Source organism: Pleurodeles waltl, chromosome 1_2 (genome assembly GCF_031143425.1).
Source record: "Pleurodeles waltl isolate 20211129_DDA chromosome 1_2, aPleWal1.hap1.20221129, whole genome shotgun sequence".
NCBI classification, from domain to species: Eukaryota; Metazoa; Chordata; class Amphibia; order Caudata; family Salamandridae; genus Pleurodeles; species Pleurodeles waltl.
The window spans coordinates 655,028,690-655,043,431 of record NC_090437.1 but is presented as its reverse complement, the minus strand read 5'-3'; the positions used below and the strand labels follow the sequence as shown (position 1 = coordinate 655,043,431).

At 48.4% G+C, this 14,742-nt stretch overlaps 1 protein-coding gene across 5 annotated transcripts in view; it reads left to right on the top strand.

The window, feature by feature from the left end:
* Positions 1 to 1,464, top strand: part of IL15 (interleukin 15) — a 438,031-nt gene extending 436,567 nt beyond the window's left edge. For all 5 annotated transcript variants that reach the window (XM_069242573.1, XM_069242574.1, XM_069242572.1 and 2 more), the window contains one exon: positions 779 to 1,464. In XM_069242573.1, the coding sequence (XP_069098674.1) occupies positions 779 to 910 (132 nt within the window). In that variant the 3' untranslated portion in view covers positions 911 to 1,464. The remainder of the gene's footprint in view (positions 1 to 778) is intronic.
* The last annotated feature ends 13,278 nt before the right edge of the window (positions 1,465 to 14,742 follow it).

The window sequence follows — 14,742 nt, the reverse complement described above, 5'->3', positions numbered from 1 at the left end:
TCACAGAGTACTGATTTGAGGAATTTTATAATTGCTAGTTTGACTTGCAGCAGTGGAAAATCTTCTAGTTGAATAGGATTTCCATCACTGTAAATTTAGTGGCGTAAAATGACCTTTCAGGGTGGGCCATCCAGCAACAGGAGGTAAACATACACTTACTCATAGGTTTGTGAGCATTCTTATACATACAAGTAGTTTCCCACTCTGAACATTTACTTCTCTAAACATCAAGTCTAAGGGCCTGATTTAGATTTTAGATTTTGACAAACAAGTTGCTCTGTCACAATGCTGACAGAAATTCCATCCACCGAAATATAAATCCAGTATGATATAATGGGATTTATATTTTGGCAGATGGGTTATCTGGCACCGTTGTGACTGAGTAACTCATCCGCCAAGATCTAAATCAGCCCCTTAGTTCTTTGCTAGAGTGGAAAAGTCAAGGGGGCAGCTTCCTACTTAATGGAAGCCTAGTGAAAGGATGTTCTCTAGAAGGAAAATTATTTTCCCTGTGGAGGAAATAAGGGTCATTTTGGAAATTAGACTTCCATGTGCATGAGTAAACGCTGTGAATTGGACTATTCCTAGAAATGTACAAGTAGAATACCTGTATGCCTGCTCCTCTTTGTTAGTCACTTAAAATTGTAAATATACTGCAAATTTAGGAGTAAACCTGTTGACCAATGTTTCCAGACATGCATTTCAGAAATTGGTCCAAATATTAATTCTGATAGAGTAGTGCTGACTCTTTGATAGTTTGCCATTTTTTTTTTCACAGACACATGCAGAAACCGGCGGAAATGAACATTGTTTGCCATGTGAGATGTATCCAGAAAAAGCCTACATTGATTTCATTGAGGATTTAACTGAATTCCTCCAAGAACTCAACACACAAGCTGCAGAGTATTAATACACACACCTGGCTTCTACAAAGCTCTTAAGGTCACCAGTTCCAATCCAGCAAAGATCGACTCAGTTTCCAGCCTGGTACCTAAATGAAATACTATTAAAACTGGTAATAGTAGCATGTGTAATTTACACTAGTAAGAAACGACAGAAGTGTGGAATTAAGCTCTAGAGAAACAAAAATGTTGTTCTTGATATCCAATACCATTCTCCTCCAGGATATCATCCACCTTTTAAACTAAACAGAAGGGTATCTGCTTCAGACTGCTTCAAACTCTTCACCCATAGCCAGCTTACTGAACATCAGTGGAAGAACAGCTTGCCAACTAGAAGAGCGATTGCCTTTCAGTCTTCAAGATGTGCGTTCTTCAACAAGCCTATGAAAGACAAATGAGGAAATTCATGCAAAATATTTTCAGTTGGGCATTCAAAGACTTAATCCTACAAATGTAGCTAAGTAGGAAATTACTTCTGCCAATCTTTTCACAGGATATACCTGTAAACAAAATTGCTATGTCTGACAAGCTGGAAATAAAGAACAAACTTTATATATATCCATACAGTTGTCCATGATATCTCAACCAACAAACCTTGGAGGGGTTGTGAGGGGGGGGGGGGGGTTGGAGACATATGTACAAACCCCATGGCGTAGGGCGGCTCAGCAAAGGGCAGAAATGCACCATATTTACAAGATATGGTGTATTTATCTCCTTTACTCCTGCGCTGGTGTTCAAATTGCTGCCTAGGGCCAACACAGACACCCTTGCACTATGGTGCTGTCAGCAGGATTGTTTTTGTGCAGGAAGAGACACCTTTCTGCACATAAACAATCCAGAGGCATTTTCCTCTTTCTATGTTGGCTGCAGAATGCAGCTAACATAGAAAGAGGAAACAACGAGGAGAAATAAAACTATTTCTCCTTGTTGCGCCTGTCCTGAGGAGGCATACAGTTTTTACGCACACCCTGGTTTACAGATTCTGGTCAATCTGGGAATGCGTCAAAACTCATGAGTGTTGCTTGGAAAAACCCACTGCAATGCCCATGGAATTCCACGACACGGTGTAAGGCAACACATAGACGTCTACTGCGTTGCCTTACGCCATATCTACGAGGCCCTGAAAAGCCATGCAGAGTAGCCTTTCGTGGCCTCGTAGATATGGGTCTGCACGTTGCTCTGCCAGAGCATCATAAAAAGTGACGCACGGGCGGTACAAGGGGCTTGTAAAAAACAAAAAACTGGATTTTTTAAAACCTTTTTAACCAAGTTTGTATTTACGGTTAACAAATTGGATTCTTGCACAAGATTTAGTTATGTGTCTTTCGTATACTTTGCTCTGACTATAGAATCCTTGGCTTCACCATGTTCTCTGCTATATTTGTTGTTAATTGGTGTTTTGATATCGCTGTTAGCCCTGGGAGTGGAGCGCTTGTTTTTTGGGAAATGACTGAACGTGCAGTGACTTATGCTACAACCGTTACTTAGCTTGAAGTTGGATTTGATCAAATTACCCAGTTTCCACAGGTGTTGGGAACAATATACTTTACTCTCATCCAGTTGCTACCACCAGCTGCAACTACACACATGCCTGAGAACAGGAAGCACAATTATGTCATCAATGTGCAAGGTATTGTGGATTCTGAATACTATTTTACAAATATTGTACCCAACTATCCTGGAAGTGGCCATGGTTCCTGAGTTTTTTAATTTCTTTGAAATTAAACATTGCTTTCAGGATAGAGCGTATGACAATTTAGATTTCTGCCAAATTTGGTGTACATTTGTTTAGCAGTTTTGTGGTATCGTCGTTCAATTTCCTATGGAACAATTAGTGGGGGAAATGCATTTTGGGAACCCCACCCATTTTTCTCGTCTCGTGCTGGAGGGATCACCTCAAGCCTTCCAAAAAGGAGATGAGGTGGAAAAGATTGTTTTTCTCTAAAGTTTCATGAAGATTTGTCAAACGGCATCAAAGTTATTGGTTATCCTATTGAAATGTGGTCCTAAATATAACTACCCTGTAGATATTAGTCTATTTTCTAAAATGTGTTAATATTTTACTATCTCTTAATAGTTAATGTTGCGTATTGACATATTATTATAACCAAGCAATGTATTTCCAAAACATATTGTTACCAAATAATAGGCAATTTTTGTCCAGAAAGCTTGGGTGTAAATCCATTCAGTAGTTTTTGAGATATTAGGATAACAAATATTTGTAAATTTCAGGGCTTGGAGGATCCGCAGAGCTTGCAGATCTGTAGACAAGGTCTGATTGTCTACCGCCATATGAACGAAGATGTGATGACAGTGATTTTAAGACTCAAACACCCAGTTCTCTGCCCTTCCCCCCCCCAAAAAAAGAAAAAGGTGGGGCCCAAAAACATATTTTGTTTTTTAATCCGCACTGGCGATCATCGGAGCTAATTTAAAGAATAAATAACAGTATCCCTCCTTTCTTTTTTCTTTATAAACCCTAGAGCTCAGGGGTGGTAAATGCTACCTTTTTAGTAGAGAGGGGCATGGAGACCCCTTCCCTGGTCCGATCCATTAATATTAAGAGGAGGGAAGCGCGCTGACCCCCTCCATAACCCTTTGTCAGCAAGTGGGGAACCCATCCCTCTGGGCAAGTATATATAGAATAGGGGGTGCATGGCCCCCTTCTCTAAGCCTTGGAGAGACCCCGGGCACCTCATCCCTGGGGCCAATAATACAAATAAGAGGAGGAGCCATGCACCCCCCTCACTGAGTGGATGATCAGCCCCAGGGACCTCATCCCTTGGTGTCCGATATCTTGCAGTGTCCTAGGGGCTAGAGATGCTTTACAACTAAAAGAAACGTAGCTCAAGTGAGCATTATACTACGCATGGAAGTATTTTGGTTTCTGTTGGCTTCTCCCTATATTGTCCAGTTAAAATTTTCAAATTTTAAATAGTTTGCTCATGCTTTTTAACATTGTTGCATAAAAGGATTTTATGTTTAAGTTCCAAACAGCTTTGAGCTTTGTAGCAGATGACTCAGCAAAGGTCACATTACAGTGTTCTCAGGTTTTCCATAGGTATGATCTAAAAACACTATTAGTTTTCCAATGATAGAGTTAGTTTGTAGGGTGACGCAGCAGTTTCTTGCTTCTTAATAGTCTGTATTTCTAATTCTTTGATTGTTGGAAGTAGAAACTTTACTTAAGTCTTTAAGCATAAGGCAGATGCACATTGAGTCCTTTAATAATTCGATCTGGTAGTTAGATAGTCTGCATGTTTTTTGGTCAGTTGTGGTTTTTCCATGAACATTCAGGCCTAATTGGAATATATAATAGCCTGAACCTTAAGTTTTGAGTTTCTTTCCAGCTTCTAGATTTCAATTAGTATATGGTTGTCTTATTTGAAGATAGGGTTCTAGAAAACGTTCCATAAATTTATAGTTGATAAACGCTTTTAAGTCTCTTGTTCTGGTTGAATCTCATAGTATTGTTGACTATTTTACAATTTGATCTTGTCATCTTGATCAGTTGGTCAAGCGTTGTGAAATTATGCCCTGGATTGACTCTGCTATTGATTCAAGAGTAAAATGAATGTGATTTGATGGGTTAATTTTAAGATCTTCATAGATTAGACCAGTGGTTCCCAACCTTTTGACTCTCACTGAATCATTACTGGAGGCCGGGGACTCCAAAGCATTTCAAGTGCACACCAAACAAATACTCGAATTACTAAAGATATAGGCCCTCGTTACAAACCTGGCAATCGGTAATAAATTTGCAGTAATACCGCCAACAGCTTGGCGGTAACTACCGCCAAATTATGACCATGGAGGTGACAAGTCAGATAGACAGCTACTTTACCACACCGACTGCCAGGGTGGATACAACAACCACCAGGGCGGTAGCCGCCTACAGCCAAGCGGAAGTCAATGTTCCGCCCACCATACCGCCACCTTTTCAGGGGCGGTACCAACAACAGCAAAAGCCTGGCAGAAACAGACATCAGAAGGGAAAGGAGTCACCTTTGGAGACACTGGGAACAACCACAACGCCATGGAGCCCGAGCTGCAAATATTCCCCATGATATTTTATGTCCTGGTCCACCACGAACACCAACGACGGCAAAGAACACCGCGGATACTACAGCCGCCTATCACACAAGGGAGGGGGTAAGAAAAAGAGAGTGACGCACAACACACACCACCACCCCCAACACCATACACATAACAGATGGAGTAAGAAAACATATTTACCCCGTACCCCTCAGGAATAATGCAAGGACTACAGGAATAGATGAAAGTGAGTGTAATAATATAAATACAGTAAAAATACGAACATTCAATCCAAAAGTATATACGTAAGTACATTACAAGTGACACTGCCCAGTCCTCAATGTGCGTGGGCCACAGGGCCACATGACAAAGTCCAAGGCCCCACCTGTCTCCTGCACCAACACAGAGAGAACACTGCAGGGACATCATTTGGAAAATAGGCAGGCACCTCAGGAGGACGGGGAACAGGGGGGCACCTCATCCGGCTGATGGAACAAATCCACTGGTTCTGGAGGGGGCAACATGCCCTGTGCTTGGTCCTGGGGAGTGCAAGGCCACAGTCTCTCAAGTGGGTGACTTGCCCACATGCCCTGGAGGGGGCAACATGCCCTGTGCTTGGTCCTGGGGAGTGCAAGGCCACAGTCTCTCAAGTGTGTGACTTGCCCACTGGTTCTGGAGTGGGCATCGTGCCCTGTGCTTCTGATCCTGGGGAGGCTGGGGTGAGTGGGTGGCTTACCCACTGGTTCTGGAGGGGGCATCGTGCCCTGTGCTTCTGATCATGGGGAGTGCAAGGTCACAGTCTCTCAGCTGGGTGTCATACCCACAGGATTTGCAGGGGGCAGACCGCACAACAGCCCATGGAGGCAGGACTACAGACCGTCTGCCCGGTGGTGACGGCTGCTCAGTGGTGGTAGTGGTGCTTCTGCAGCCACTGGTGGTGGGAAGCTCCAGCCCAACCCCTGCAGCCTCGGATGGCTGCCTACTGGTGCTGGTGGTGGTGCTGCTGCTGCTTGTGGCGGTTGTGGGGGGGAGCTCCAGCCTATCCCCTGCAGCCTCGAATGGCTGCCCACTGTTGCTGGTGGTGTTGCTGCTGCTGGTGGCGGTTGTGGGAGGGGAAGCTCCAGCCCATCCCCTGCAGCCTCGGATGGCTGCCCACTGGTGCTGGTGGTTCTGCTGCTGCTGGTGGTGGTTGTGGGGGAAAGCTCCAGCCCATCCCCTGCAGCCTCGGATGGCTGCACAACCATGGTTGGTGGTGGGGGCTCCTGCTGAGTCCCAGCACCAGGCCCTTGTCCTTTCTGCCTGCAGGTGCAGGCCCTGTGCCCTTCCTGGCAGCAGTTGGGGATGGCTCCTTGCTCTTCTTGGCAGCACGTGGGGCAGGCTCCTTGCCCTTCCTGGCAGCAGCTGGGGATGGCACCTTGCCATTCAGGGCAGCAGCTGGGGAGGGCTCCTTGCCCTTTCAGGCAGCACTTGGGGATGGCACCCCTTCCTTGAGGCTGCCTGGTGCCCTGGATCCTTTACCACTACTGTGCCAGTGGACACTACTGTGCCAGTGGACTGGGTGGCTGAGATGCTTGCCTGGGTTTTTGCCACCCTGGCCAGACATGAGGGATGGGGGTAGGGAAGATGTCAGTGGTGGAGAGGAAAAGCTTCTTAGGGACACTGGGGCGGGAAGAGGGAGAGGGTTTGGGAGTGGAGGAAGACGGAGTGAGGGAATGATTGTAGGAGGTGTCTGTCTGCTGTGTTTGGGTGCAGGTGCATGGGCTGGATGCTGTTGTGAGGTAGATGGCTGTTGGGTGTCTGAGGCTTGCGTTTGTCTACCTCGGGGGGGGCAGACACAGTGGGAAAGGACACAGGGGACGTGTGCATGGCTGTTGTAGTGGTGTCTGCAAGTGAGGTGTGTGTTCTGCTAGGTGTGGTGGTGATGCTGGTAGTGGATAATGGTGTAGTGCATGCAGGTGTGAGTGTAGACGCAACTGTGAGGGAGGTGGAGGAGGAGGAGGGGGACACATTGGAGGCAGTGGATGTTGGTATGTCTGCATCTGGATGGTGTTTGTGTGAGTGCCTGTGGAATGATGTGTGGTGTTTGTGTTTGCCATGTCCACTGTTGTGTGTTGTCCTGTGTTGCATGCTCGTCTGCCTGTGTGCTTGGGATAGGTTGGGATTGAGGGGAATGGGATTGGGATTGGGAAGAGGAAGTTGGAGGGTGGAAACGGGGACAATGGCTGCCATCAGATTGGAGGCCAGAGCCTGGATTGATCTCTGTTGGGCCGCCAAGCCAGTGTAAATGCCCTCCAGAAATGCATTTGTCTGTTGCATTTAGGCTGACAGCCCCTGGATGGCATTCACAATGGTTGACTGCCCTACAGAGATGGATCGCAGGAGGTCAATAGCCTCCTCACTCAGGGCAGCAGGGCGAACTGGGGCGAAGGAGATGCCCACCCTCCGGGGTGAGCGGGCACGGGCAACTCGATGAGGGGCTGCTGGGAGGGCGGTGCTGGTACGGGGGTGGCGGATGTACCTGTTGCTGGGGTGGTCACAGAAGTGTCTGCCACCACCAGGGAGCTTCCATTGGAGGGGTTATCTGTGTCCAAACTGTCCCCTCCTGTCTCCGCCATGGTGCTCCCCTCGCCCTGCGTCTCACTGGTGCCCTCAGCGTCAGTGGACTCTGCCTCCAGGGTCCTGTGGGATGCAGCTCCCTCCGTCGCCGGTGGCCTCTGTTACTCTGCCAGATGATGCTAATGCACATAAGGACAGGATGACAAAACAAAAAGGGGGGGAGAGACAAACGATACACATGGTCAATGGCTGCACCAACACCACCGTTGGTGTACATACCACACACACACAGGGAACAGGCCTTACGCACTACGCAATTCACTAACAGTACCTATGCTAGCCTCCAGGGCATGGGTAGGGATACACCCCGCCAATTGCAGCATTCCTGGGACCCACACAGCCCTGCCCACTATAGGATACCTACAAACTTGGTGGGCGGAATATCACTTCAGAACTCTGAACCCAGTGACACACATCCCCCACCCGGATACCACCCTACCAGGCTTAAGTTGTAATGACGGGCACTGTACTCACCCCCATGTGGCTGCTGTGATGCCCTCAAGCTCCCATCCAGCTCAGGATAGGCCACTGCCAGTATGCAGGCCATCAGGGGGGTCAGGGTTCAAAGGGCACCCCTTTCTTGTTGGGAGGCCATCCCCAGCTGGGCCTCCGCCTTCTTCTGTGCCCAATGTCTCAGGTCCTCCCACTGTTTCCAACAGTAGGTTCTCTGCCTGCCGTAGACCACCAGGGCACGCCATATACCCTTCTTTAGATGGGTGCTGATCTGCAGAGAAATACACACAGGGAAAGCCATTAGTCAGACCGTCCTGGCTGTTATACTTTTGGCCCACCATACCCCTTCACATCGCCATTTATTCATAAAGGGCCAAGCACACAAGCTGTACGCCACCCAGGGGACATCCACCAACCCCCCCCATACAAGCCCTTCGCACACACCACTCCAGTGCATTCATGCCCTATGCATCATACTCACAGTGTACTCACATGTTGGTCTGGAGGCCCATACAGCAGTCCGTACTGGGGTAGGACCCCGTCCACCAGTCTCTCCAACTCCTCCGAGGTGAAGGCAGGGGCCCTTTCCCCAGTCACACGTGCCATTGTAGATCCCAGACACAGGTCATAGCAGCACATGCAGTGTAGGTCCTCTCCTGTTGAAGGTCAGGTAGCAAGTGAGAGAACAGATACAAAATGGAAGTGACGTCCGCTGCACTGCATATCGTCACTGCTGGCGTAGATCACCATTGGCCACTGTACCCCTTAGGGCCCAATGTTATCCAATGAGGAGTTGCATGGCGGTTCCCGACCGCCTCCCGCAACAGAACACAACGTCAGCGGAATTACCTCACTTCCACCTGTCCCTCCACACAGGACAGACAGACGCTATTTAAGAGGAGGGGGCAGGCCCTGGATTATAACTGCATCACAGTTCACAATTTGACATACAAAACAAATGCCACTTATACATTTAAAATTGACATCATGCATTGTACTGTTGTGGCTCCAAGGTTCAGTTTGTGACCGTCTCCTCACTCCTTTGTCCCTTAGACTGCAACAGCTGCTGATGAATAGGAGATGGAGACATACCCCCATGTACAGACCCCTGGTGGACTTGGCAACAATGGAGGACAGGCACATCATCCTCACCTACAGACTTGACAGGGCCACTATAATGGATCTGTGTGCCCAACTGGAGCCTGAGCTGGTATCTGCTATTCGTCACCCCAGTGGGATTCCCCCTCCTGTGCAAGTTCTATGAGTGCTCCATTTTTCGGCAACTGGTTCTTTCCAAGTGACAGTGGGCTTGGCAGCAGGAATGTCACAGCCAATGTTCTCAATAGTGCTGACCAGAGTGTTGTCGCCCTGATTAAACACATGTGCAGCTACATTGTTTTCCCCCAAATGGAGGATTTGTCCACAGTGTAGGCTGACTTCTATGCAATAGGACATATCCCCAACATAATTGGGGCAATTGATGGAACACATATTGCATTTGCCCCCATCCCCACCCCCCGCAAAATGAACAGGTATTCAGAAATCGAAAGAGTTTTAATTCCATGAATGTGCAGATGGTGTGCCTGGCGGACCAGTACATCTCCATGTCAATGCTAAGTATCCTGGGTCTGTGCATGATGCCTTTATGCTGAGGAATAGCAGCATCCCTAATGTGATGGCCCAACTACAGAGGCACAGGGTGTAGCTAATAGGTGAGACCTGGTTCCAACCCAGTGGATGTGTGTGTATGGGTATGGTGTAATCCATATGCGATGGAGTGTGGCTAAATGTTGTCCCTCCATATTTGAAGGTGACATAGGTTACCCCAACCTATCATGGCTACTTACAATGAGGCACATGGACGTACGAGAAGGATTATAGAAAGTACCTTTGGCCTCCTGAAGGCCAGGTTTCGGTGCCTCCATTTAACAGGTGGATCTCTGTGCTACTCACCCAAGAAAGTCTGCCAGATCATTGTGGCATGCTTTATGTTGCCTTGAGATGCCATGTGGCTTGTCTGCATTAGGAGGAGGAGGCTGCAGATGGCCGTGTGGCAGCAGTGGACCCTGTGGACAGTGAGGATGAGGAGGCAGAGGATGAAGATGATGACAACAGAATTGCAGTGATCAGACAATACTTCCAATGACACACAGATAGGACAGTGCTACTTCACATTTCATTTTCATTATTGTGATTATCTTTGTCACTGGCATGCTGTTATTTCACACTTCAGTGCCCACTCACTGTACCCTTTGGTAACTCATTTTGCAGATCTTGGTGCCCCACTATCGCTCCTGGTGTGATCACTGCAGCCAACTAAAGGTCTTTCCAATGTGAACATTACTGTTCATTTGAAATGCAATATTTGAATCTGGTTAAACGAATACATAATCAAATCATTTGCCATACTCCATGCTTGTAGTCTTTTCAAAGGGTGTTTATTTAAGTGCTAAGGAGTAGGGGGGCAAGTGCATTGGGCTGGGATGATGATGGAGGAAAGTCCAGGGTATAGTTCCAATCTATTTGTAGCACAGGTGCATTGTCCAAGGGGACATAGGAAGGGGAGCAATGGCAGTTCAAGGTGGACAGGGTGACAGAGTGGGACACAGGGGTCGCATTTCCTGGCGGAGGTCTTGGCAATAGTCTCTGGCTTCTGCCTGGATCGCAGAGAACGTTTGCGGGGTGGTTCTCCTTCTGCAGGGGGAAGGGTGCTGGTGGTCTGTTGGTCCTGTGGTGGGGCCTCCTGTCCACTAGCGGCAGCAGAGGTGGAAGGCAGTTCAGATGTCTGGCTAGTGGCAGGGGCCCACTGTTGTGAGGCTGCCCCCCTCATTATGTTGGCCATGTCTGCCAGCACCCCTGCAATGATGACAAGGGTGGTGTTAATGACCTGCAAGTCCTCCCTGACCCCCTTGTACTGTCCCTCCTGCAGCCGCCTGTTCTGCATGTTGGCTAGGATCTGGTCCAGCGTATCCTGCTAATGTTGGTATGCTCCGAGGATCTCGGTGAGTGCCTCCGGGAGAGTCGGTTCCCTGGGCCTGTCCTCCCCCTGGAGCACAGCAGTCCTCCCAGTTTCTCTGGTGTCCTGTGCCTCTGTCCACTGAAGCGTGTGCCCACTGCCACTGACTCCAGGTCCCTGATTTTCTTTGGGGCGAGGTGTGCCCTGGGGTCCCTATGGTGGTGGAGACACTGCTGATTGACGTGTCCTGGGGACAGAGGTGTGGGTACGTTGGGTGGGTGCTGTGGTGGTGTGTGACTGTGGCTGGGTTACCGACTGTCCAGAGGTCCCTGATGGGTCAGGTTGGTAATCCAGATCCAGGCGTCCAGAGTCGCTGTCATCACTGTGGGCCTCTTCTGTGGGAGGACTGGATATTGCTGGCACCTCTTCTCCACTGACATTGGGTGGGGTACCTGTGGGGATGTGAATGCAGTGTTATTGTTTCTGTGTGTGACATATTGTGCACCGGGGGGTTGCCCTCTTTGGTTATCATTGCCCTGACAGCTTTTACTTGTGGAAGTTGGTATGTGGTGGGCTAGCTGATTCTCTCTTGTGTGCATGCTTTGGTGATAGGTGTTCATGCAGGTCTGTGAGTGGTGTCCATGTATTGGTATGGCATGCAAGGCTTGGCATTGGGATGAGTGAGATGTGATGGGGTGTGTGGGAGGTGATGGAGTGAGGGGAGTGAGGGTGTGGGTGGGGGTATGTGATGGCATAAAGTTAGGGGGGTAATAGTAGTATAGAGTTGACTTACCGGAGTCCAGTCCTCCTGCTATTCCGGCCAGGCCCTCAGGATGAATGATTGCCAAGACTTGCTCCTCCAATGTTGTTAATTGTGGGGTAGGAGGTGGGGCTCCGCCACCAGTCCTCTGTACAGCGAGTTGGTGTCTTGCTGCAATGGAACGTACCATCCCCCATAGGTCGTTCCACCTCCTCCTGATGTCGTCCCTGGTTCTGGGGTGCTGTCCCATGGCATTGACCCTGTCCACGATCCTCCGCCATAGCTCCATCTTCCTAGCAATGGATATCTGCTGCACCTGTGCTCCAAATAGCTGTGACTCTACCTGGATGATTTCTTCCTCCATGACCCTTAGCTCCTCCTCTTAGAATCGGGGGTGTCTTTGGGATGCCATGGGTGTTGTGTGAGTAGTGTGGGGGTGTGTAGGGGGATGTGTTGGGGCCAATGTAAGGTGCGTGGGTGGTATATAGGTGATGGTGGTGTGTGGGTCTAGTCTTGTCTGTAGTCGTGATGTCAGTCTGTTGGCAATGGTTTGTATTCATAAAGGTTTGTGGGTAATGTGGGTGTGTGTTTTATGGTGGTGTGGGTGTGATGTGTGTATGTGTGTCAGGTGTGTGTAGTTTGAATTGTCCAATGTGGTGGTGTTTTGTATGTGTGTGTGTGTATTTTGAGCATGGTGGTGTGTACTGCCAATGGTTTACCGCGGTTGAATGTCCACCGTGGTGATTCGTGGGTCATAATGTGATGGGTATTGTTCTGTTGGAGTAACGGTGTGGGTTTTGATACTACCAGTTTATCACTGACCTTTGGTGTGGCGGATGTTAGAAATGGGGTCTTTGGTTGGCAGTCAGGTTACTCCCCTGTCAATCAAGGACCCTCACTCTAATCAGGGTAAAGGAGAATCACCCTCAGCTAACCCCCACTCACCCCCTTGGTAGCTTGGGAAGAGCAGGCAGGCTTAACTTCAAAGTGCTAGGTGTAAAGTATTTGTACCAACACACACAGTAACTCAATGAAAACACTACAAAATGACACAACACTGGTTTAGAAAAATAGAAAATATTTATCTAAACAAAACAAGACTAAGACGACAAAAATCCAACATACACAAGTCAAGTTATTGATTAAAAAGCAAAAAGTCTTAAATCCTTGAGAAAACAGGTAAAACACTGTTAGCGTTGAAAAGTACCTGGGTAGCATCAAAATACCACGCACGGGCGAGTGTGCGTCGAAAAAGGTAAGCGGTGTGTAGATTTCTCACCCACAAGCGAGCTCTTGTGTCGTTTCTCCCTTTCCGGTCGGGCCCGGAGTGTGTCGCTTTCCCTCCCCGCAGGGGAGCGATGCGTTGATCTGGGCAGTACCCGGGTCCTGGCAGACATTGCATAATTTTTCCTCGCCCAGCAAACCCAAAGAAAATCCTGCTGCACGGTCTCAGCAAAACCGCACAATGTCAGTTGCGACGTTAACAGCCTCCGTCAGCGGGTGTGAGTGTCGTTCTTCCAGCTCCGTGCGTCGACTTTCCACCCGCGATGCCGGTGGAGCTTCGATTTCTGCTGCGAAGCCAGCGTTGCGTCGTTTTTCAGCCGCGTCTCGAAGGTGCGTCTAATTGTTCCCCGCACGGCGGTCTGTGTGTGGATTTTCAGTTTTGTTCTGCCAGCTTCTCCTTTCAGGGTCCCAGGAACTGGATGGGCACCACTTGGCAGAGTAGGAGTCTCTCCAGAGACTCCAGGTGCTGGCAGAGAGAGTTCTTTGCTGTCCCTGAGACTTCAAACAACAGGAGGCAAGCTCTAAATCAAGCCCTTGGAGATCTTCAGAAGAAGGAAGACAACACAAAGTCCAGTCTTTGTCCTCTTGCACAGGCAGTAGCAGCAACTGCAGGATGGCTCCACAAAGCACAGTCTCAGGCATGGCAGTACTCCTCCTCAGCTCTTCAGCTGTTTTCCAGGCAGAGGTTCCTTTTGATGTCCAGAAGTGATCAAAGTCTGTGGTTTTGGGCGCCCTTCTTATACCCATTTTTCCCTTTGAAGTAGGCCTACTTCAAAGGAAAGTCTCTCTTGCTTGTGAAATCCTGCCTTGCCCAGGCCAGGACCCCGACACACACCAAGGGGTTGGAGACTGTATTGTGTGAGGGCAGGCACAGCCCTTTCAGGTGTAAGTGACCACTTCTCCCCTCCCTCCTAGCAGAGATGGCTCATCAGGGAATGCAGTCTACACCCCAGATCCCTTTGTGTCACTGTCTAGTGTGAGGTGCAAACAAACCAACTGTCAAATTGACCCAAACAGGGAATCCAAAAAACAGGCAGAGTCACAGAAATGGTTTAAGCAAGAAAATGCTCACTTTCTAAAAGTGGCATTTTAAAACAATCTTAAAATCAATTTTACTAAAAGATGTATTTTTAAATTATGAGCTCAGAGACCCCAAACTCCACATGTCTATCCTCTCCCAAAGGGAATCTACACTTTTATCAGATGTAAAGGTGGCCCCCATGTTAACCTATGAGAGGGACAGGCCTTGCAACAGTTCAAAACAAATTTAGCAATATTTCACTGTCAGGACATATAAAACACATTACTGTATGTCCTACCTTAACCATACACTGCACCCTGCCTTTGGGGCTACCTAGGCCCTACCTTAGGGGTGCCTTATATGTAAGAAAAGGGAAGGTTGAGACCTGGTAAGTGGGTACACTTGCCAAGTCGAATTTACAGTTAAAACTGCAGACACTGTAGTGGCAGGTCTGAGACATGATTACAGAGCTACTTATGTGGGTGGCACAACCAGTGCTGCAGGCCCACTAGTAGCATTTGATTTACAGGCCCTGGGCACCTATAGTGCACTGTACTAGGGACTTACTAGTAAATCAAATATGCCAATCATGGATGAACCAATTACATACACATTTTGTATAGGAGCACTTTAGCACTGGTTAGCAGTGTAAAGTCCCCAGAGTAACAAAAACAGCAAAATCAGAGTTCAGCACACATCAACAACCTGGGAAACA